The 26354-nt window shown below is 31.1% G+C and overlaps 1 protein-coding gene and 2 long non-coding RNA genes across 7 annotated transcripts; 2 read left to right on the top strand and 1 right to left on the bottom strand.

Moving 5' to 3' along the window:
- The first annotated feature begins 1938 nt into the window (after positions 1-1938).
- Positions 1939-2474, top strand: LOC120282338. The gene is made up of 3 exons (XR_005542956.1): positions 1939-2098; positions 2195-2287; positions 2377-2474. It is a non-coding gene; the product is annotated as an uncharacterized LOC120282338 (long non-coding RNA).
- Positions 2475-5637: 3163 nt separating this feature from the next.
- On the top strand, positions 5638-10572 carry LOC120281873 (lysine histidine transporter-like 6). 3 transcript variants are annotated; one of them, XM_039288568.1, is made up of 8 exons: positions 5638-5769; positions 5871-5998; positions 6159-6542; positions 7790-8183; positions 9110-9215; positions 9327-9418; positions 9733-9773; positions 10358-10534. In XM_039288568.1, the coding sequence occupies exons 1-8, from the start codon at positions 5743-5745 to the stop codon at positions 10383-10385; spliced, it is 1200 nt and encodes a 399-aa protein (XP_039144502.1). In that variant the 5' UTR covers positions 5638-5742; the 3' UTR covers positions 10386-10534. The 3 variants fall into 3 exon arrangements, with proteins under 3 accessions (XP_039144502.1, XP_039144501.1, XP_039144503.1); XM_039288567.1 differs by having other exon boundaries at positions 5639-5769; positions 9733-9801; positions 10358-10572; XM_039288569.1 differs by having other exon boundaries at positions 5716-5778; positions 9733-9801; positions 10358-10572.
- Positions 10573-13014: 2442 nt separating this feature from the next.
- LOC120281917 lies at positions 13015-22934 on the bottom strand. 3 transcript variants are annotated; one of them, XR_005542839.1, is made up of 3 exons: positions 22798-22934; positions 15735-15841; positions 13015-13617 (listed from the first exon to the last, which is right to left on the bottom strand). It is a non-coding gene; the product is annotated as an uncharacterized LOC120281917 (long non-coding RNA). The 3 variants fall into 3 exon arrangements; XR_005542840.1 differs by having other exon boundaries at positions 13015-13513; positions 14638-15841; XR_005542838.1 differs by having other exon boundaries at positions 14638-15841.
- Between the last annotated feature and the right edge of the window lie 3420 nt (positions 22935-26354).

Genomic DNA, 26354 nt, shown 5'->3' on the forward strand with positions numbered 1-26354 from the left:
TTATTATAGATTCATAAGAATGTTAATTTTAGCGAGAAACAATTATTATTATCATTTATTTATTTATGTTATTATTTTATCTATCTTGATTTTATAAATATATTAACTTTTTAAAAAATTATTATACATATTTATATATGTAAGTCATTTAAAAAATTTCCAAATAATTTAAATATAGAAATATATATTTATAAAATCATAACATATACCAATACATATAATAGTATTTTTTATAATTTTCATGATTTATAATTAATATTGCATGATTTATAAATTCATAATAACAAAAATTTACTTTTACAAACGGATCTAGGGATCCGTTTGTAATTTTCCCAACGGATCCGGGGATCAGTTGGTAATTTTACAAACAGATCCGAGTATCCGTTAGAAATTTTAAAAATAGACATGGATCCGTTTGTAATTTACAAACGGATACTTGACTGTTGGTAAAATTACCAACGGACCCTTGTCCGTCGGTAAACTTAAGAATGGATCCTTGCTTCCGTTTGTAAAATTATCAACCGATTCGTAGATCCGTTGATAAATTTACAAACAGATCCTTGCATCCGTTTGTAAAATTACCAACCTATCCCTAGATCCGTTGATAAATTTACAAACGGATCCTTGGTCGTTTGTAAAATTATAAACAGATCTCTAGATCCATTGGCAATTTTATTTTTTAATTAAATATTTTTTATTTTATCTCAAAGTAATCAATACATTTAGAAAATTTATATTTTTTAAGTTTTTTAGAAACTTATTATGACTTTTTTAATATTTTAGTTATTATCATATCTATTAAAATTATATATATATATATATATATTAATTCTTTAAAAAAAATTATTTGGTCTTGTTTATATATCTGAGTTATTTAAAAAATTCTCAAATAATTTTATCCTAAAAAGATATAAGGAGATAATAATGTATAAAAATTATATTTAAAAGGAATTAATATATTTGTAAAAATTATATATTTTGAAATTTTAAGTAATATGAGTACAGTGAAGAAAATTGATAAATAAATATGAATATATATATATATATAATAAAATTAGAAGCTAATTTATTAATTCGTTTCGAATTTATTAATATTATAAAAATCTGTTTCTAATGTTTATACAAATTAAAAAAACATTTTAAATTTTGGAAACTTTTTTAAAAAATTTATAAATAGCTTAAATTTATACAGATTTAAAATATTTTTTTTAAAAATATGTCATAGATTTATGGGATTAAGATTTCATAAATATTGGATAAATATTTATAAAATTATTAATATATATATATATATCTATATTAATAATTATAACTTAAAATAAATCTAAGAATTTATAAATCTTTTTTCTACTTATTTTTTTGTTGAAAATACTATTTTGAATATGTATACATGTAAATTATACACATATACAATTATTTTTTGAGCTATGATTAATTTTAAAAATATAAAAAAATAGAGGAAAATATATATTATTAAACAATCAAAAACGGATTAAGGAATCTGTTTCTAAATTTAATAACGGATTTTTAATCTGTTTCCGATTATTTTTAAAATATTATATATATATTCATTTCCAATTTAATGTACATAATAATATAAAGGTATAATACCCGAATTGGTCTTTCTACTTTTCTCTCTCTTTTCTTTTGATCCCTATACTCAAAAATGCTCCCAATTAATCCCTATAGTTTTGAAAATGACCCAATTTAGTCTCTCTACCCTTAATCTATTCTCAACTAGTTCCTCTACTCTTAAAAATACAGTCAATAATTGATTTATTTTAGAGTAGAAGGGATTAAGTAGGACAATTTTTAAGAGTAAAGGGACTATTTGAGAGTATTTCTGAGTAGAGGGATCAAAAAGGAAGAGAGAGAAATAGAGGGATCAATTCGTGTATTATACCTAATATAAATGCACAGATTAGAGAACCCTAACTACCCCTTTCTTTTACCTGGCCACCAACCTGCCGTCGTTCCTCTTCTCCTACCCTTCCAAGCCCTCATCCGTTCATGCCCATTGACAAGAACAACCAGAATAAGCAATAATGGTTCAGCGCAGCGCTATGGTTTCTTCTCGGCATGCAACGAAAGCCTCATGGTGAGCTCCAGCCGCCTCTTCTCCATCGATGTCCTCAAAACCCTAGATCCCAGATCCAACCCTAACCTTAATCCTTGTTGCTTTGATGATTGCAAGGGAAGGACACGGGGAGCTTTGGCAAGCACCGGAACAAGACCCAAAAGAGCCGCTACGATGATTGTGGCTACCCATCCGCACGCATCTGCAAAAGTAAACTAGATTTTCCTTTCATTTCCCCCATTTTTGATGAATTTTAGTTGGTTTTTGTTGATTTTCTTTTGGTAAATTTATTGGATCAGAAAACTAGGGCCGTGAACGAGATTAGGAAGAAGACGATGGGGACTGGGAGTATGAGGTATCTCCGCCATGTTCGGGTTTAAGAGCAACTTTCGTGAAGGCATGTTTGCGTCTATTTGATTCTTGTGAAAATCTATTGATTTATATTTTGTTGTGAATTCATTGGTGATTGTTGTTTTGATTTTGATTGCAGGTACTCGAGCAACTCCAAGGGCAAAGGCTGCTACATCAGTCTAAATAGTGTGAAAGTATTGACCTTTTTTATGAGTAATTTTGTGTCGCTTTTTGAGCTTGTAGTTATTAATTTACAAATGCTTGAATTGAGCATGTATTTTCTTGGTTGTTGCAACAATCAAATTGGATCGTCAGCAGAATTTCATTCTACTTGATTAGATGATTGTTCTTGATTGTTGGATTGCATGTTTGTTCTCTTAAAGAACATATTGAGGTAAGTAGTATTTGTTAAGCATCTAATATGATAGTAATTTTTAGTATTGTAATTAATTATGATGTTTTTTTCTTTAGGTGATAACTGTTTTACATCAGTGATTTGAAGTGGAATTCTTGGAAGTTACTTTGGTTGTGTAAATTAACAAGAGATGCTTGTATTTAGGGCTTTATTCTCATTGTATTTTTTTTATTAATTTTATATAAACTCTTTGTTCATGAAATATAATGAAATTTGATTCATGATAAAATGACATTAGCTTTGAACAATAGTTATGAGATCATGTTTAAATTAATGGCCATAAATTTAATATGATTTATTTAAAAATAGATTATAATTTTTTAAATATTTAAAACAAATAAATGGTCTCAAATCTGTTTTAATCCATTTTAAAATTTAAAAATAGATTTAAAACATAATTAAATCAGAACAAAAAAGGATTTAATTCCGTTACAAATATCAAAAACAGATTAGCAGCAAAATTAAATCCATTTTTATTTACAACGGATTCTATACCGTTGTAAATATTAGAAATAGATTAAATTCTGTTGCTAATACGTTTCTAAATTTTGGAACATAATTAAATCCGTTGCAAATATTAGAAATAGATTAAATTCTGTTGATCCATTTTTAAAATGAATTAGCAATGGACTAGATACTGTTTGTAAATTATAATTTTGTTATAGTGTAATGTAATAATTCAATCAAATCAAAACATGAACAAGTCTAGCATCATCTCCCTGAATAAATCTAGCATATCTTGACATGAAGACTTAGGTAAGCACAGTCAATCAATGCGCCACAATGTTAGCAATATATATATATAGCTAGCATCATTTTGACATGAAGACTGGGTAAATTTTTTTCGTGAGTCACCAGTTTAGCCTTTTATTTCGGTTTAGACTAACTTTCGATTTGTATCAAAATGGGCATTAAATTTCAGTTTCATTTCTCCAAATTTAGGGTAATTGGGGATTTTTGTGGATTTTTGGTGATGTGGATACCGGGAAAGGCTTGCACGGTAGTTGGGCCGAGGTTGAGTGGCGTGAGACACGAGGGCATCCACGCATGCTTTCGGTGTCCGCATCACCAAAAATCCACTGAAATCCTTAATTATTCCGACGGAGAAATAAAATTAAAATTTAGGTCATTTCGATACAAATCTGAAAAGTTAGTGATCAAACTGAAATAAAGCTAAAGTTAGGTACTCACTAAAAAATTTACTCCATGAAAACTTAGGTAAGCACAGTCAATCAATGTGCCACAATGTTAGCAACATATATATATATATATATAGCACATTGAACCTAGACAATTATTTTTTCACATTAATTCGGTGAATCTTTTGCTTTATTGTGACACTCAAAAGAAGCTTTTTAAGTGTCTCAAGCATGCATAATATATATTTATATATAGCCAAGAATCACTGTTTAGGGGGAAGCATCTAGTCAGAGTGGATTGATGCATGAATGTTAATTTGATTTGTTGTTATAATATTCTCCCCAAAATTTTGGATTCCTATATCATCATGATGCAATGAACTTAATGTCGCAGTACAAGGGATTTTTGCAAACCATTTCGTTAACTAAATAATCAAGTTGAACGAATGGTTTTAAAATATTTTACTTATATCGGTTTTTTTTAAATATATATATTATTATGCTAGACATTAATTAAGCAAGGGAGTGAAATACCAAATGAAGATGGTGGAGATGATTTTGTGAGTAAATTCAAAAACTAAAATAATATAATATATTAATTTATCAGATTTTTAATATATATATATATATATGCTTAAATTTACTAATCAAAGATTTTTTTTTTTTCCATTCAGTTTAATCGATTTATTTTTTTTTAATAAACTGGTCAAATATTCAATAAATAAAAAATTTAGCTAATTTGATATTTATTTCATACTTAGTTTTAAAAAAAAAAAAAATAAGCGACAAGTGTCTATATACAAGTGTGAAGTTAATATCTCAACACACCCATACTCTTACCTTGTATGGTTTTGGGGTTTAATTTTGAGTTCTCCCCAAAATAAACACCCTATGTAAAAGACTCGACCCCAATAAGTCAAGAGGTTATTAGTTTTCATAAATTTTTTCGATTATGATAGAAACACCCTAGGTAAAAGACCCGGTCTCAATAGAAATACCACAAGATTATTAATGTGACCGGGCCTGAATGAAAGGTAGAGCCTAAAAGTAAATGCCTCCACCCATCCATGGTTTGCGAAGTTGTATTTTATACTCAATATGTTATGAGGAAGATGCATGAATGATCCACCTCAACTTCTTTATTTATGTCAATAGCATAATCATTCTGATAATGAACCTTCTCAACCAAATCATTTACTACAGTCTTTGATGAAGATATATAAAGATATTAAAAGATATTCCTCTTTTTAATTTAACATCATTTTTTGTCAGACTTCCCCACTAAGCAAAGATTAGACATCAACATAATGAGAGATTACAAATCTAATTGTTTGATTGAAGATGGAATGCTCATCACTTGCTTTTTAATTTCTCCTTAGTGAGATAGAGTCAAAATATTCCCTGTTGAAGCTTTGGAATCATTTGCACTCAAAATGGTTGGTTATGCTTGAGAGGTAATCTAGTTGAAGAAGAACATCAACTCACTTTTCCCAAAAGTTGGTGTTTTATAGTCTTAGTTTGCTTTTTCTTTTCCAGTGAAGGCACCTCTTAGCTAAGCTAAAGCTAGCATCCTCTGTGAAAGATGAAAGATTCTTCTCCTACTTAATTTGTAAAGCTTTGAAAGAAAAGAAAAGAAGTTTTGAACTTCTTTTCCCAATGAGAACTAAATCATGACACCCACTCACTTAACACTACAAATACCCTCATTCCCTTGCATTGTTTTGCTCATACAAGGCCTAGCTACTTATATTCTTTGAGCTATGGTTTCTACATCACCTCTTCCTAAGGTGTAGGAAGTATATAGTTAACCTTCATATATATACATATATACCTTGCCTATATAGTTTCAAAATATATTCATGTATATAATTTGTACTGCTTAATTCAGGTTACTGATGGTTCGAACCAGGCAAACAGTCGAAGAGCCAAATGGTGGTATGCGACATTCCATAATGTCACGGCAATGGTTGGAGCCGGAGTCCTTAGCTTGCCTTATGCCATGGCTCACTTAGGATGGTAATAAATTTAAGATGAAACTGCACTTTTGATCTATGAACTATATCATATATTTGTTACTGTCCTTAAAAATTATATTTAAAAAAAATGGTTGAGGTACATACTCCATGTTGCACTTGTTTGCACATAAAATATAGAGCTTGTTGTACACGTATTGCAGGGGTCCTGGATCACTAGCTCTAGTTCTATCATGGTGCATCACATTGTACACTCTCTGGTTGATGATACAACTCCATGAGTGTGTTCCGGGAACTCGATTTGATCGGTATCGTGATCTCGGGCAGTATGCTTTCGGGCCGAAGCTCGGATTATGGATTGTGGTTCCACAGCAGTTGATTGTTCAGTTAGGTTGTGACATAGTGTACATGGTGACTGGAGGCAAGTGTCTGGAGAAATTCATGGAGATTATTTTCCCTAGTTTGGCAACAATGCACACATCGTATTGGATTTGCTTCTTTGGTGCCATCCAGTTCTTTCTTTCTCAACTCCCTGATCTTAATTCCATGTCTGCTGTGTCTTTTGCTGCTGCTGTTATGTCACTCAGGTTAGTTTTATGTTTTTTAATTATGTTTGATAATGTGGAATTTAAGCATGCATGTAGCTATGCGTACATTTAAGAACCTGGGTTTATAAATTATTAGTTAATTAACTACTTGTAAAGCCATGACTATACAATATATATATATATATATATTGTACGTGCTCTTGTTCGAATCTAACTTAACAAAATCTTTCTTGGTTTGCGGTCATTGCCATTGTATATCTATAAATAGGGTTGTCTCATGTGAGAAGAAAACATGGCTTTTATATACAATTTTCTACTTATTTTTATATCTATGTTTTTCAAAACATTCATTTTGGAAAAAAAATATATATTAGTGTTTGGACCGAATTTCTTCATCCTCTGGAAAGTTTTTATGTATTTTTAAATCTATTTTAATTTTTAATTTTTAATTTTTGTTGTGTATCCTCACTTTTTCTAGTTGTTTTTTTATTCAATTTTTTCTGAACTTGGTAAAATCATCAATTAAAATCAACCATGTGATTACAAGCACTCTGATTTGTTAACAAACTAAATATTTTAAAAATATGGATCTATATATACATGGAGAGGTATTAGTAATTTTTTTTTATGAATTTTATATGTTTATTTGCATCTAGATTCACTTACTGAATTTGATATTATCTCTCTTAATTACTCTCCATATATGATTTGAAACGAATTTATTAAAATAATTTTATTAAAAGTCAACATTAGTTTATTTGGTAAATTAATATTAATATGATTATATAATTATGTAAATTAGCATATTTATTTATAATGTGACAAACTAAAAAAAACTCAAGCGTATCAACTAAATGGTAGAATACTCATGTTAGTCCCTATACTTATTTTATTTTGCCTTTATAGTCCTCCTACTTTAGTTTAAGCTCTTTCAATCCCTCTACTCTTTGAATGAGTGCAATCAAGTCCCATATGACCGTTCTAATCATAAAATAATTAATATACTACACAATTCATCCATAATAATCGTTGTAATATACACAATTCAGAGAAATAATATAAATTCTTTATTTTTTATATGATTTATAGAATATATGAGTAATAACAATTAGTAATTGGTATGTTCAAAGTGTATATGGGGGACTTGATTGCACTCATTCAAGGAGTAGAGGGATTAAAAGGGCTTAAATTGAAATAAGAGGACTAAAAAGGCAAAATAAAAAAAGTATAGGGACTAATATGGGTATTCTACCTAACTAAATATATTGTATGGTTTTCTTGCTCAGCTACTCAACAATCTCTTGGGTGAGTTGCCTTAGTCGAGGGCCCATTGACAATGTGACCTATTCATACAAGAAAAGCTCACCAGAAGACTCAATGTTTAGGGTCTTTGGTGCTCTAGGACAAGTAGCATTTGCCTACGCAGGACATGGAGTGATACTAGAGATTCAAGCCACCATCCCTTCAAGTTCTACAAAACCATCAAAGGATCCAATGTGGAAAGGCACTGTGGTAGCCTACTTCATCACAGCTCTATGTTACTTCCCTGTTGCCATGGTAGGGTATTGGGCATTTGGCCAAGATGTTGAGGATAATGTGCTTATGGCCCTTAAGAGACCAGGATGGCTAATTGCTGCTGCTAATCTCATGGTTGTTATTCATGTCATTGGGAGCTACCAAGTGAGTTCAATTTTTCATCTCTTTGAAACTAGTTGTTGTTAGGTAACTAGTTATACATATACATGTCCTCCATCCATGAAAGAATTAAACTAAGTTTTATAAATTGAAACATTTTACAAATTTTATTTTCTGGAGGTTTTATATTATTATTTTTTTAAGTTTAAATCTCCCTTTTCAAAATATTAGTTTTTCAAAACAAACCTATGCTTATACTAAAAGTTTTCATTTCAGCTAATGATTTTGACTGAGAAACATTTGAGAAAACAAAATTACATGAAACTTAATAAAAATATTAAAAATTAAAAAGACTGGTGAGACATACAATTCTTTCGGAGAAAACCCATCAAATAGGATGAACTATTTGATTCTGAGAGTTGAAATCTTACATTATCTCAAATACACAGAAAATTAGAGAAGTCTAAAAAAAATTTATAGCTTCGACAGACTTTCCAATAATCTAATATGAAAATAGAAAACATAATTTTTTTTATATGAATATAAATGCGTTGATATATAACTCACATATTGCATACATATATATATATATATACAAGTTCTAACTCGCGTATATATGTTCGAAAATTGTGAACTTGCAATTATATCCTGTAAATATACTTGATGCATCATTTTGACATTACATAAATTTTCATAATCAAAGATAAACGCATTTATAAAAAAAAACAAAATATTTAAAAGTATTCAAATATTTTGCTCATAAAAATCTTTTTATTAGTTGAGAATTCTTTTGTTCCCTATTATCTATTAATATTCACATTAAAAAATACAAGTTCATTTGTTTTCCCACGAAAATAAATAAAGTTTTTTTTTAGATGTGACTAATTTCTATACTAAATTAAGTTCATTACCACAAAATCAAATTTTATATCATCTATAATTAATTAAATTTTCATTAAATCTAAATATAGGTATATGCAATGCCAGTGTTTGACTCAATTGAGACGATATTAGTCTCTAAATTTAAGCTTCACTCTGGGTTTGCACTTCGTTTGATTGCTCGATCTGCTTATGTGGGTAAGAAACAATAAATATCACTCTTATTATATTTTTTATGTACTTGCAATAATATTTTCATATACTATATAACACTTCGAATATTAAACTTTTTGCTTATATATGTTGCAGCATTCACTCTTTTTCTTGGCGTCACATTCCCATTTTTTGGGGATCTTTTGGGATTTTTTGGAGGATTCGGCTTCACCCCAACTTCCTATTTTGTAAGTTCTATCTTTAATTTTAATTTGAATTTTTTTTTTACATTCCTTAAAATATTACAAAATTTTATATATAAAATCATAATTCTATAGTCAAAATTAAATATATTACCTATATATATCTTGATGGTATGATTTGTTTTCATGTAGAACAACTTTTTTCGTTTCTATTTAAGTATTATTTTTTTTTTTTTAGTAAGTTACATAATAATAATAATAATAAAAGCAACAGTATAATACACAAATTCCATTGTGATCTTACCCTGATTTAATTAACAACTCACTGTTTTTTATTTTGGTTTGATTTGGCATTGCAGCTTCCTTGCATAATTTGGTTGGCAATCAAGAAACCAAAGAGGTTCAGCCTTTCATGGATAGTTAATTGGGTAATATATATATATATATATATTAATTTCATCAAGTTTTTAAAAGAAGTATTTCTACTTGTAAATAAAAATAAAATAAAATCTACTATATAGGTTTTTTTAGATTAATAGCGTGCTAGTTAGCTCAAATGACTATTCTTCAAGTGAAAATGTTAAGTTTTAAATATACTATTGGTCTCTACATTTTAGCAAATGTTTATTTTTCATCCTATACTTATAAAACGTTTAATATAATTTTTTTTGAAATATTTACGTTGGTAACATTTTATACTGCATTAGTTGTCATATAAATTTTTTTATATCATATAAGTTAAAAAAATGAATAAAATAATTTTTTATGTTAAAACATATGCTAAGCCATCATCAATTTTGAATATTTTATAAATAAAGGGACAGAAAATAGAAATTATGTCCAAATATTAGCGCCAAAGGTTCCTTTAAATTAAATTTTTAATTCATAAATCTATTTTATATGATAATAGAGAAAATTACATAGCTGATATGAACTTTTAAATTACTTTAGTAACTAATTGTTCTTCTTTTTCTTTTTTTCCAGGGATGCATCATCATTGGTGTTTGCATAATGTTGGTATCTACAATCAGTGGTCTCCGGAATATCATCTCTGATTCATCCACGTTTCAGTTTTATTCATGAAGAAATTAATATATTTGAAGTTTTATAATGAGAAAAAATGTGTGTTTAGATGACTACATTTGTCATGGGATAAATGTATTATGTTAAACAAGTGCTCTTCTAATGAAATGTTTTGTCTAGATTTATGATAATTCTTCCAAGATAGAAATAAGTAAAAATAGTACAGTTAATTTGTTTTTGAAAAAAATAAACTTTTGATTTTTTTATAATCCCCCTCATTATTTTTTTAAAGCAATTTTGGAACTTATCAATACTGAATATATCTTGGATTACATTATTTATTTACATTACTTGTGACTTTAGTGAACATTTTTTTATTACAATTACAAAACTGACCTTTTTTTAATTTTGAATACTTTTTTAAAACTAAATCCCTAATGCCTGCTACAAATTTTCTCTTTCGGAACTTATTTATTCAGTTTTTAAATCTAATTTTTACAAAGTTTAAAATAGAAACTAATTTGGTCTCAAGGATTATATAAAAACCCATATCGAAAAGGAGCAAATAAAATTGATCAAATCAGTGTATATATTTTGAACTACAAGGAATTTTATGCAATCAACAGTTCAATTATTGGTCACCATGGTGTTATATGTTAGTTCCGGAGGGTTAAGTGTGTGTAAAATAAACACTCAATCTCACAAGAAAGTAAAACACACATAATCAATCATGCAATAGCAAAAAGATATGCAAGTTGGTTACCCAATTTGGCACAACCTTACCTACATCTGGAGACCCAAATTTGGAGAAACAATCCATTAAAAAAGGCAAGGAATGAAGAGTACAAACACACACTCTCTCTCTCTCTCTCTCACACACAATAACAAAATAACCCTTTTGAGATTGTCTGATGCCCACTCTCCTCAACCCACACACCTTGGGGTCTCTCACGCGTGGCTCATCCTAAATCTTCAAGTAGGGTATCTTATATGGACGCACTTAAATCCCAATAGATCCTCCTCTTTCAAACTTCTCCACAGTTTCCTAACTTGGACACACCTTCCAAAGTTGGATGTTGCAACACCCGGTTGCAACCGGACTTACAACACTGCTCACCTTGATAAACCTGACTAAGTTCTAGCCTAGTTGCAACCGAACTTGCGACACCTTCAACCCTTCCGGTTCCTTCAGTCTGCTTCGTAGCAGCTCATCCTGAACTCCTCCTGCCTGCAACCACTTTTTTCCTCATGTCATTTCAGCAAGCCCCCTCTCCCGAGGGTCGCACCCACCAAGGCGTGAACAACCATCTCACCAAAGATGGCCACTAAAGATCTCCCGATCTTCTTTCCAAACTTGGTCCAAGTCCGGTCTTCAATTATGATCTTCATTTGATCCATCAATATATTGTTACTAAACTTGATCTCCTATATCTTCCAAGCATGATCTCCAATCATCTATGCTTGGATCTTTAAATCTGCAATCTCATCTCATCATATATGGCTTGTAACCTTGAATAGCTACCCCCATAAATAGCCTTTGTTCCAATTTATGCTCCATGCAATCTTCATGGTGATCTTGTTAATCAATTAATTACTCCTCTCTTTAGAAATAAACCTCTCATAAAAGGAGTTTACCAAAAATATGATTCATCATCCCGGATCTTACTAAAGATGGATAAAATCACACCTAAGATAAAACTTACTCTTTTAGGAGAGATCCTTTTATCTTGATGCTCTTTCCAAATATTGTTATTCTTCATGTGAACTAATGAGAGAAATTTCTCTAAATATAATCTTCCAACATGATCTTCTAGTTCTTATGTCTTCATTCACCATGTCACCATGCATTAGCCACATCATCATCCTTGTCACCTCATCACTATTGCCACATCATCTCCTTTTGCCATGTCATCTCCCTTGACTTGTTACATAATGCCAATCCAAGTCTCCAAATGTCATGCCTCAACCTGCAGGCCTCGGGATACAACAACTGCCGCAATAACCCGAGAAGGGATACCCCACCACTCTACCCTTAGGTCACCACATGACTAATAAAATACATGGAATCAACTACCGTAAACAGAGTATTCACAAGCAGGAATATCCAAAGCTACGGAATACAAATATACAAAGAGGAAGCTACACACTCAGCAACAAAGTAAAAGGTATTCAAAAGTTAAATAAGACATCACACAACCAAGATAACCTATAAAGTAGAACATGTAACAACAATACTAATTTTCAAAACCTAATAGTACTAGTGGATCCATGAATGTTATACAATGCAAACATGCCCTTAGATATAAATATACAAGACTATAGAAAAAGAAAGATGAACACTACGAGCCATGCCCAGCACTCCACCATACCGCACCGTCTCTAAAATCTGAAATCTAAAAAGGGGGAGAGAGGGTGAAACCTAGGTTACTTAGTGAGTGGGTTAGCACAACTCTAAAAGAATTCAAAATAATCGATATAAATTTACCAAAATAAGTTTTTACCAATAATGCACACAGATTACAACATAATAACATATAACAGTAATCACATGTGCAATAAAAGAAACCTTTCCTTCAAATAGGGTTTCAACAAACAATTTTCTGAAATACAAAACACAGGTTTTAAACAATAAAATAAGTTGAACATCAAGCCTAGTTTTTACAATAATACATATAGATCATGTCATTTCAGTATATATATAACAACATATATAATACGAGTTTCAAATCAAATTTGGGGGAGACTGCTCTCCTAAGAGTAACAACTGGGCTTGCCCCCTCACTACAAATTTAAGATGACACTATAAAAGATACGGAACACATAATACTCTTCGCTAAATCAAATTTGTGGGAGCCTGCTCTCCTAAGAGTGACAGTTGTGCTTTGTCCCCTCACCGCAAATTTAAGATGACATCACAAAGTGGTTTAGAAATCTTTCTAAACCTTCGTCATGGTCGTGGCTAGGTTCAGAGCCGTCAAGGTACCCATGCCGTTAACATTGACCCATCAGTTCATCATATGGTGACCCCGGCTTCCCGATGAATAACTAGTCAGGGCTCTACACTCCCACCTGAATCGAACCAATAAGTCTGCCGGTCTTCCATGCCACCTCAACAAGCTGACCATAGAAACCACCAATTACAGTAGAATGTCACCAACCAAAACAATGCAATACAGGCATACCTCATCAAAGAATCCATAACCAGGACAACCTTCAGATATCTAGAATAAAATGCCATTACCACATTTGCCAACATTAAAAGTATGATATAATAATTAAAGCCTCATAAATCAATCCAAATTCAAATACAGGCACAACCAATAATATTTTCATTCCAACATCAAGAATTTCATAAATGCATCAGTAATATAGAAACTCATTCCCCAGACGTTCAAAACATCGCTTCGTTGTGATAAAACAAGGAAAACTTTCAAATAAAGTAATATAGATTTATAAGTAATACTCTAAGGTGGTGTTTGGTTGGAAGTAACTGAAAATGCAGTGGATTCAAATTATAGTGTATTTGTAAATCCTGGATTTGAAAATATAATAGAGTCAATTCTAATGTTTGATTGGACATATTCCAAATGTTGTATTATATGATTTTGTGTTTAGTTAAAAATTGAAATATAACCACTTTATGACCACTTAACTATATATTTAATTAATCTAATATATGATTAATACATTATTGATATATATATATTAATTAATATAACAAAATATTAAAATATTTTTCCATACAAAATATGGGACAATTATATATACATACATAAAAATAAATATTTGAAAACTTATTTGTATTGCGGTGGTTTTAAATTAAGTTTCTAAAATTATTTAAAATTTATATTAAATTGAGATAAAAATAAATTCTTAACAAAAATCTAAAGTATTAAATTATATATAAGGCAAAATATTTCTTTTAAAAAATTTAATAATTTTAAAATTAGAAGTAAACGGTAATTTTTTTTTATGGAATACATAAATAATATGGTGTTAATAATTATTATCTATTATAACTCATAATACACTAAATGAGGGATTTCATTTTACAGCTGATTTGGCCGTAAAACCAAATCCTCCATCTAGTGTATTTTGAGTCACTAGATTCCAGAATCCATTGAAATTCATTGATCCAAACACCGGATTTTCAAAGTCCTAGTATTTTGAGTTACATGTAATTCCAAATTCATCCAAACAAACGGCCCCTAATAGAATTATGCATCACAAAGTCCACTCACAACTTAGACGATTTAAAATTCCCAGAAGCTCTAATCCTCCGTTGGCACCCAACCTTGAGTCGAGCACTCATCTCCTAGCCAAAGCACACACACACAAGCAATAACCAGAATTAAACAAAGCATACCAATCAAAAGAAATGAAATCCTCTGTCACACTAATGTGCATCCCTTAAACAATGCTAGGGTTAACTCAAAACTTGCTTTTCAGGTTACTAATGAATTCCTAAGGCCTTGAGCTTCATTCTAAACCAAAGAATTCAAAGAATAAACAAAGGTTTACCGAAGCCACATGACTGTTACAGTAATTGATCTACAGTGGTTGCAGTTTCCTTGCAAATTCTGGTTCTAAGTTTACAATAATTTTAGGAAAACAAGTATTACAACCTCCGATCAGGCTTCCAAGGCAATTTAACAAGAAGGAGATCCAACTACAAGTTTTCAAGCCAACAAATACAACCCTAATCCATCATTTCCATCCAAGAAAAACAAGGAAAAAAACAAGGCTTACGAGTGCTTACTTCTAATACCCAAGGAAGAAGAATGAATGATGGATCTAGGAGCTAGCTTGGCAACAAGGAGGAAGATCATCCAAAGTTCCCCATCTTCTCCAAAGGAAAATCTACAGTAACGAGCTAGCTATAGCTACAGTACCAGACTGGTTATAACACCAAACCTGACATTATATTTAATAGCATAACTAAAGTTTGGTAAAATCAAAATTAACCTCTTGAGAATAGCTTTTGGTTTCGTAAAAATTTAATAAAACAAGAAGATCATTGACATAATTGTTTGTTAAACATAGCTTGTTAAAAGCCCAAGGATGCTAAGCTTGTGCAATACTAATCTATTGCAAATGTACCAATGATCAGAAATATCAATAAAAAATTTTTAAAAAGAGTTTAACTGATTGATTGGGTTATAAGTAACAATAGACTATTTATTTTACCTAATTTCAAATCTCTATAAACCAAACTTGTTCTTTTGAGTAACCTTGAGAAACCCCCTTAATTTTCACTAAAAATTGAAAAGAAAAACCCTGAATGATCACCCCAAAACAAGGTTTTTTTTTTATCCCTTTCAAACTTTTTAGATTTGACCTTTTAGACTATCACGCCTCAAACCCGACTAAGCCGAACCCAACCAGCAGACAAACGGCCGTAGTCCCATAGGGCCTGGACCCGGCGGGCTTACAAGGCCTCAAAACCTGTATTATAACAAAAATACAAACCAATTATTGAAGTACAAATTTATCAAATGCAGAAATACAACACAATAAAAGGGTACATAAATCCAAAATACATAATACAAGGTTTTTAGGGTTCATACAAATAATTAAAAACAAATAGCAACAAGGGCGACACAGCTATAGGTAACATGCTAGTTAGAGTCTCTGTCAGTCTACTACTTCTGATCTGAAAAAGGTTAAACAACAACCACATTCGCTTACTAGCCCAATAAGTAATCCACTAAGAAAGTAAATACGAATATGAGTTCTAGAAAATAATTTAAACAAAATATAGAGTATAATATTTAAATAAAAGGATATTTCAAAATATGTTAATCACCAAAATTTAAAACCCAGAAATATGATCTCAGAAATACAGAAATATCAGGGTAGGATTTAAATAAAAATGTCTCCAAATTTACTATAGATGTCAAAGGTCATTTATTTACCCTAGGTGACTCGAGCCAGAATATCAGATAGCCGTTATTATATCAAGGAAGGACCGATATAAAACTGCAATTTTATTTTTCTAGAAATTCTTGTCGACAAGGTCAGTGTTTAACCCCCACTGACAGGGTCAGGTATAGTACAAATGGAGACTAAACTTTCATACACAAAATACTTACAAAGTACAAGTTCAGAAATTCTCAAATATTTTTCCGATCGCATTCATTTAGAAATACAAAATATTTCATGATCCCACTTTAGGGAAAATAAATAGATAAAAAAAATTAATTATAAAATTAAATAATTGAATCACTAAATCATTCATAAATATCAATCACTCTCCAAAATAAAATAAAACAATCATATAAATAAATAATAAGTAAATGAAAATAATTTAATCAAAGCAAAACAACAACAAAAGAAAGGTAAATACACATTCCAATACATAAGTACACAATTGATAATTTCATGATAATAAATTATTATCCAAATAAAATAAAATACTACAAGTATTATTAATATAAAACAAAATAAATAATTATTTTTCTTAATAAATCTAGTTCAGACACATATCCAAAAATAGCACATTTAACCACACATAAATTTTAGAATTTCTCAAAATACTAAAAAAGTACAGAGTTCTTGGTGGATTACTTACCTTGAAATTACCCTATTGAAGAGATCCTATAATAAAATAAGATTAACCCTTTAGCCCAAATTTTTCAAATCCAAACTAACCATATACTTAAGGCTTGAAGTGGGTCAAGTTACAAACAACTAGTATACAGACCTAACTTAGTTAAAAATAATAACAACATAACATCTGAACATATATATATATATATATATATATACCAAATTTTGCACATATCATAGGGCTATTAAGAATTGCGGGAAAGCATTCAAATAATGAATTATATGTATATACTTATACCCAAAGACTGCAAATCAACGCATAAATATCTATCTATATATATATATATATATATACTTATGGTTGCACGCAACATATCTAATTACATGCATAACTATACAAGAGGGCTGCAAATTCAACATGGTATATATATAACTATATACCGAGTGGTTGCAGAATGAAAAGAAAGATGTGCATAATATAATATCATGGTTGAAGGCTAGAGGTTTCAAAATGGGTTCATAATGGATTACATATATATATATATATATATATATACTTATAATACAAAGATAGTTGTAAGTGAATGAAGTGAAAAAAATTTTGAAAGTTGAAGCCAAATTCAAATGAATTCAAACAAATTTACAGGAGGTTTTTGCACGCATACAAATGTACTCCAAATATTGTATACCTAAACTTCAAAGGATGTCAACAAGGAACAGAACAACGCTAGTAAGGATAATAAGAAGAAGAACGAGAATAAGAAGAAAAGAAAAATAAAGATGAGATCTCTTGGCAACAATGGCTGAAGGATAGAATCTACACTTAAACATGTAACTATAAACACATGTACATATCTCAACTTAGGTTTGAGATGATCCAAATCTAGTCCTTTAAACAAACACCAATAACAAACTAGGTTCTAACATGCAAAAACATGCTCCAAATAATTCAAATTCAAGCAAGTTTCAGAAACAACTACTCATGCATCAAGTTCTACAACAACCAAAAGATTAAAGAAACCTATATAGAACCTGTTAAAGAATTGTCTATTTACTTCTCCTCTTAGCCTTGCTCCAACCATTAAGAACTCCAGTAATATCCCGCACTTCCCTCAGCCTCTCTAAGAGATCAAGGTGGAGAAAGAGAAAAAAGAAGGGATTTTCAAATCTTATGGGTTCCAAGTGACAAAGATGGGAAGGAAGCTAGACATCTCTCTAGTAATCCATACACTTAGGTCAAGCTACAAAAACATGCAAACAAAAGGAAACGGGGTCCACATGTAAAGATTGACATGATGATAGGAACCTTTTGATGAGTTCAAGGCCAAGAGAGATATGTGGGCTTCAATACTTGTGTGGAGATGTGGTCCACATGGACTTCACTCATTTTCTTCCTAAAACTCTTTGGCTTTAATACCTTGATTTTGTATGAATATTAATTGCAATTATGGTAAGATGGTAGTTTTCAATTTGTACTAATATAGTTGTTTACTGCATTATATGTATACTATTGTAGCATTGGATTCCCATACAACATTGTAGCATTGGATTCTTTCTTCTCCATTGTGGCTTTGTTTAAGGCATTTATTTTCAGTTGAATTCGAGGGAAAAGTATGTTTTGAAGTAAATGGCTAGTTTTGGAGTGAGGAATAAGAAGAGTGAGAGAAAAAAAGAGAGAAAGAGGGAAAAGGAGGATGAGAGTAAAAGAAAGGAGGTTTCTACTGCCGATCACTAAGGGGGAGCATAAACCATCATAGCTGGGAACCACCAAGTCAAGTTAGACCACTTCGCAATTGATTTGTGACATTTTTGGTTGAACTTAGTAGCATGACAAATGTTGTTGATGTGTTAAGCATTTGAAGTCTTAAGATTCATGTGTAGTGTAGTCACTAGTAGATTTATGTATGCTTGTCTGAATGGTAGAGTTGGAGAAGAAAAGCCCTGAATCTTGGGAGATTATAGCTCATTGACCGTACTTGATTGTTTTGAGTATCTTTGATAAAGTACTTGAAAATTCAAGATTTTGTAATATTAATTGATGCATTTAACTTCTCCTCTTTAGCAATTTTATAGTATTTGGTACTTAATTCACCTTTTCTTCGTGCTTAAGCCTTAAATTATAAGCTTGAAGCAAAAGGAATAAAATGGGAGCAATTCATGGTGAAAACTTATCAAGATTTGAGATTTGAGAATGACATAGGCCTAACACGGCTCGGTGTCTATCATGTAGTGAAGGTTAAATAATTTTCTTGAGTTGCAATAAACTTGAGAACAAGAAGGGATCAACACACCTATGTGGTTAGGACATGTACCTCTCAAGGATTTTAGAATGATGCTTTACAGTCAACTGCATGGCTCAATGTGGAGGCTGTGTCAATTTACATTGCCCTATGTTCTATGTTTTGTTGCATTAAGACTATGCGCTCTTTAGGAATTTGTAGGGTTTTATTCAAGGGAAAATACATGGCCTAGAAAAAATTCCATATTGACCCCATGTAATTGGGCCTGACTCTTGGACTATAAAAAGTAGACATAGGGATCTTTTACACTAGGTTTTGAGGGGGTTATTGGATAGGATTTTAGCAAATTTTCTGGAGGATTGAAGCACCTTATAGAGGATGTGAATATTGAAGAGGGGATCGAGTCTCCTTGGAAGAGTTCTCATCTAATCAAGAGAAGCATGGAGCACAAGGGGTTCTTTATTAGGTTTTTGACATTCTTTGTGTTTATTTTGTATTGTATTTTTAACTCTCTTAGGATGAGGAACTAAGCATTCTAGAGTATTTAGACATTTATGCACCCTAGGATTTAATTTATATTTTGACTTTGGATATTGGTTTTATATTAAGTTTCTTTTGATTGAGATTCAATTGTATGTTATCAAATGCTATGATTTCTATTATAGTGAGAGCTTGGTTTCATGTTTGATATATGTGTGAGATAATGAGAAATCCTTATGCAGAAATCGACCATAATCGAAGGCATACCATAATTCTCTTGATTATGGTTACCATACTTTTGAATTTCATTGCGTGTTCATGCAATGGTAAGGAGCTAAATTAGAGAGAGATCTCAATTTAGCTTCGTATGGGACTAGTCACTAATCACCTTAAGAAAGGGATTCATATAAATTTGGAAATATGAGTTTAATCCTTTCAAGGGGTCATAGAGTGTTAATGCAATTATAGAGAGTCTACATTAAGAAGAGATTCCAAACTGACTCTACATAGAATTAGTTGCTCATCACTTTGAGGAAGGGGTGAGTATATTTGAGGAATATCTATAGTCCCATTAACTCAAATCTAATCATATCTGTTTGTCTAGTGCTTCATAGGAAATCCCAAGGGAATTCTTTGTCCGGATACTTTTCTCTAATGATTGATTGCCTTTTTCTCAACACCCATTATTCCAATAAATTTGATTTATTCTTTCTTTAGTTTCATCTCTTTTGGTATTCGCTGGTTAGATAATAGATCAATAGCTAATAGTAGTAATTATTGTCCTTGTGGGAATGACAACCCCATGTTTTATGGCACACTTTACTACTTGATCGGTCCGTCCACTTACGTATATCACGACATATCACCAAGAGGTGTCAATCTCTTAGTTTTTTTATGGTTACTTGATCTAGTTTGACATCTTAATTATCCTAGAATCTAATGTTTGATATCATAGGATTTTTCAAATGCACTCGAGTAGTGGTTAAAAACAGCCATTGTGATTTTCTTGATTTTCTATTTATTAAAGATGCCTATTTTGCTAGTGAATATTGACATGTTATTAGCTTGCATATAATTCCCTTAAATATTCTATGATTAGTTAGGAATTAAAGTACACCTTGTGAGGAGCATCAAGGGTTATGAGTTAGAGTCGTCCGATGGAGTTTTAGAGGTAAGTACCCCAACAGTTTGGTTTAAAGAACTTTTCAGTTATTCCTAAAATTTTTGCAAAGATTTTGTATAATTGTGCCCCTACTTGTATTCTAATATGTGGTTATAAATGCTAGTACTACTTACATGAATGATTTGTTCAAAATACAAGAAAATATTTTAATTTATGCTTTTAAATTCCTAAAAATGTGTGGGTGAAGAAGTTTGTATGGATTCTCGAAATTTTCCTATTATCTATGTTGACTAGTAACTAGACAATACTTATATGATTATATTAACCGTGAATTTTGCCAAGTCTTAGGAAATTTTGAAATCTTGATTTTAGTTAGGTTGTAGAAATTATAATTATATGACTACACCATGTCTAGATCTTGTTAGGTTTGGAAATTTCCCAACCAGTTAGATATTATAAGGTTCCAAAAATTCTATAATGCATGCTTATAGCTTGTGTCACTTATAGTCAAACTTAGCGTATTAATAGCTTGAGGTACGCCTAGAAAAGATTTTGAGCTTCCTATATTACCTAGGTATATGCTTAATAATCCCCAAAGTTATAAACCTATTTTTATTACAAACATACTCATATAATATGCTATATAAATATTTGGGTACCTTTTAAGGCCCAAACACAATTATTTGGTTACTTTTTGGAGGGTTTTAGCTGCCACCACCAAGATTGAAGCGTGGAGAGAAGATTTCCTCAACTTTCTGGTAAAGCTCGGCTAGGAAAAGCTTGGAGACCTTAGAGGAGTCGTAGGAGAAGAGATTCAATGTCGCAACTCCTTTGGTCCATCGTCAAGCTTGGAGGGTTTTTCTTAAGCTTTCATTGTGGAGATTGAGGGAGTGTTTATGATGTTTTCTGTCATTGTTTTAGCATTCTTTACTTGTGTCTTAAACTTCTATTTCATGAGTAATTGAACCTTGCTAGGGTCTTTGGATTGAGGAACCCTAAGATGAATCTTGTATCATGAATCTTAATCTTTTTGGACTCGATGGAGTTTTTTAAATTTCTATTTTTTTCTATTTGTTACAATTTGAATGTATGGATTCTAATAGCAAGAGCTATATAAGGTGTATAATTGATTTCCATCTTACAATTGTGAAATCCTTGTAAATAGATCTTCAAAGTTAAAAGAAGATTGAAGGTGTGGCTAAATATAGGGCATTTTCCTCCTCTCATCGTAGGGTTAACTCTTAGGTTAGAATCCAAGTGCTCACCTTTGGATAAGAAGCCTCGTACTCACTCTTAGTGAGAGGATTAGTGAGAACCATGCTTTTGTGCTAGATTAGGTCTAGAGGGAGATCTCACACAAATCTTTTGTTGATTTAGATGCTAGTAGCTTCAAGAGAAATATTGTCATGGTTGTAGAATCTTCAATACTCAATTCAACCTTGATTTAACTCCGGAGCTAAGGTTTAGGTGCTTGAGAAGTCCTAAGGGGAATAGATTCAGGCACTCTCTCCACTATAGTAAATTGATCATATTCTTATCTTGAGAATTTGCACATGCACAAGATCACAGATCATTATCCTTGCTAGATAAGAACAAGTTTAGCTCTGAATGGTTCCTAAAAATATTAATGAAAGGGGCTCTATTAAACATTACTTCTTCCCTTCTTCCCCCCATATGGATATTTAATAGGTACTTCTTGGGTGTTATCAAGTAGGAGTTAATATTTAGAAGAGAGCCAATAGCCTATTCTTAACTTGTATAAAAAAAAAGCACTTATACAATGGGCTGAACCATTTGAGGACAAACTACCAAAAGGGCTAGTTGCTTAGCTAGCTCTTAAGCCCTTCTAAGTGCTAATTCTTTCTTAAAAATATTAGAGAAGTATAAATTACCTTTGAAAATTATTTATCTTAGAGGAGGAAAACAAGGGGGATCTTGTAAGGAATCTACCTCTAAAGGTTCATATATCAAAACAAAATCTAAAATATTGTTATGATAATAAAATTTACCTTGGGAATAAAAACCGGTGGCTCTTATACCACAGTAATGAAAGGATGCTCTTCAAGCTCAAATGAACAAGAGAGGATGCTCAAATAAACTAAGAGTTGTTGAAATATGGAACAAACGCGCAAGGTAGGAAACATAAGTTCATTTTCAAAATTTGATGATCTTTACAAAGACACTTGTGAGCCTTTTATAGATATCCTCGGACTCAAAACAAGGGGCGAACCTAGGCTATGGTATTACAATACCATCAAACACTAGATAGTGAAGAATAAATCACTACCTTTAAGTACAAACACATATAGACATTAGATAGTGAAAAAAAAAGCACTACCTTTAAGTACAAATGGCCACTACATCATGCCTTAGTGGAGAAAAGCAAGATTATCACACACCACAAAATTATATGGAATTTACTCTTGGAACTTATTGTCATGTCAAGCTATTGTTGCATTTTATCATTAAAATAAAGTGAATACATTATCTACAAAAAGATGGTTGGCCTTTGTAGATTATATAGTCAGTAATGGTTTTCATGTAAGGATAGAATATATAAAGGGTAAAGGTAATTTTTTAGTAGATAAGTTGAGTAGAATTATACAAGAAACATTCCAAAATAGTAAGTAATGGAGAAGTTATATAAGACAAAATGCAAGAAAAAGGATATAGAAGAAGAGGAAGTAGATCAATTATAAGAAAATCTGATGGAAGGCTAGGAGGTTGGGAAATTGTATTAAAATATAGACCTACCATATTTTCTAGTATAAAAAAAGAAAAAGTAAGTAGATATGATAGTACTACTTATCAAACAAAAGTGACTGCAACAGATGTTGAAATTATAGCAACAATTAAAGCATTGGAAAATTCAAATTATTTATAATATTAGAAAAAAGCTTTACATCAAGAATATTTAAAGAAAAATTACACGAAAGTATCCCATCACCTACTCAAGATGAAGGATAACTGAAAATGCTCAAGGAATCATAGATATAATAAATAGAAGAATAAAATTAAAAGTTATTTCAATTGAAAAATAAGATAATAATAAGAAAAGGAAAAAAAATGGATCAGAGAATGGAAGAAATAGATAAAGAGATGAGTAATATAAAATATGTTTTAAATATTGTAGAAAATAGTGTTTACTTAAATATTGTTTTACAATTATAATCCCATAGTTTGTCCATATACATTAAAAAAAAAACTGTGGCTGCTAAACTAGCAAGACCATTCACGTTTTTTCTTACGATGGTAACTATGCTCACTTGTTCCCTTAACCAAAATACTTGTTCATCTGAATAACAAGAATTGTGGCTACAAAACTAGTAGGATCATACGCATTTCTTGTTGTGGTGAAAGTCTTGAAATTTTGCAAACCTGAAAGTAGCAATGAAGGATATTTTATCTAACTACCCCTTATTCTGCAGATGGAAAACAAAGGAGCCTTTTCCTTGAGCCCATGCTCAAACTACCCATTTACCCGCCTAATTTAGGATTAAGATTTCAAACTCCTCACCATCTTACAACCTAGCAACATGTTCTATTAGATAATAATTGGGCCTCCAAAAATAATCCAAATGATTTCTTCACACAAGCCAAACTTTAGGTACTCACTTCTCCAAAAACAATGAGCAAAATTCTGAAACTATTATCCAATCAACTTCCCCACAATGCAACCCACAAAACATTAAATATTTCATCTCCCAAGAACGAAGCACTAAATTGATCAAAACATAAATAGAATGGAGGAAAAACATGAAATGGAAAAAATGAAAAGAAATGAAAAAGAAAATCTAGAGTTGAAAAAAATGCATAAAAGAGAAAAGAAAAGTAGAGAAGAAAAATTAGAAATATTTCCCAAAAGAATCTTTGAAGTCAAGAAGATTATTTAATAGAAAGTAATGGAAGGTAAATATGAAGACTTTGTGAAAACACAAGAAATCCTCAGAAAAATAGTTGTCAGGGAAGAAGCAATCCAAGGCGTTACGGTAATAGGAATATCATATAAAGAACAACCACATAGACACTTAGAATGTTTGTGCGAAAAAAATTTGCAATTATCAAGGCTTCATTTGACTTATCCCAATGGGAGAATCAAGAGATAGATGGCACTTTCATTTCCCTGTAGAAATTAATGGATTATGGCTATGTTGGACGAATTGTAATTACAAAAGAAAAGTAGTTGAAATTTTCAAGAAGAAATTAGAAGCTATGTTATCTTTCGCATAAGTTATTTAAGAAGTCTTGCTCTAGAACTTTCATCAATCTTAGTATTTAGTCAATCCTTCCTAAATATGAGATAGACTATTCTGTCAATACCGGACACTACATTGAGTTAGATGTGATTTATAGGAGCTTTCCTTATTAAGTAATAATCACTCCTATGAAGGTTATCAGCGTTTTCTAAGAATTTTCCAATTCACTAGAAAATTTTAGATTTCATTTACAACTATGGAGAGCATTCATGCTTGTAAGAAAAAAAATCCAAGCTAACTTCTACATTGGCACTTGTCCTAGAAGATAGAAACATGAAGGTTTTCATACCAAGGTTAATTTCTGCCAATGAGCCTTCCATTTAACAACACTATTTTTCATATGCCAAAAATGACCAAGCATTTCAAGACTATTGGAGCATGGCTCAATAAGCATTCTTTTAGAGATTACTTTCCTATTTACCTTCCTTAAGAAGGATCTTCCATAAGATTAAACGTATTAACCGAATGGAAGATTAACAAGGCTGCAAGATGTGATTCTCTGGCGGATCATTTTCTTCTCTTAAAGTTTGTGGTATGTGATAATTTAATTTTCACCACTAAGGTATGATACAGTGGGCATCTATACTTAAAGGTAGTGCTTTATTCTGCACTATCTAATGTCTGTATGTGTTTGTACTCAAAGCTCAAAGATAATGCTTTATTCTGGACCATCTGATGTTTGTATGTATTTGTACTCAAAGGTAGTGCTTTATTCTACATTACCAATAACAAAAAGACACACTTGACACCCGGAGGTGGGAGTGTTAGGAGAAGATGCACTCGTCACTCGCAAGTGATAAAATTAAACGAAGGAAGGTGGAGAAGAGAAAGAGAACACAATTTAAAATATAAATAAATATTTACATATTTACATAGAAAAAGTAAGCAGAAGAAGTTTTCAAAATAAAATTTTATTTATAAATCAGGAATCAATAATGAAAAACATATGTTTCTTTTGCGTCGAATGTGCATACTAGTAACTATATATATATATATAGTAAAAAAACCACTATAGAGTCATCCCTTCAAGCCTATTTTGATAAATATATCGCTTCTATGGTTGCAAGTTTATTGACAGGTTGGGAAAAGAATGAAGAGCAATCATATCACTATCTATCTTAGGTATGCATGTAAGTGGGGCGGGGTGGGGAATGAGATCCTCGTCTCGGCCCCTACTCCTTACAAAGCCAGGATTTTCTGGCCCAAAATTTCCCTTGGGGAGAAAGTCCCCCATTCACTACCCCACGGGGATCCCTGCCCTAGCCAATTTTTGACAACATACACATTAATCAAGTTTAAAAAATTACTTG

This window comes from Dioscorea cayenensis, chromosome 18, assembly GCF_009730915.1.
Source record: "Dioscorea cayenensis subsp. rotundata cultivar TDr96_F1 chromosome 18, TDr96_F1_v2_PseudoChromosome.rev07_lg8_w22 25.fasta, whole genome shotgun sequence".
Classification (NCBI taxonomy): domain Eukaryota; kingdom Viridiplantae; phylum Streptophyta; class Magnoliopsida; order Dioscoreales; family Dioscoreaceae; genus Dioscorea; species Dioscorea cayenensis.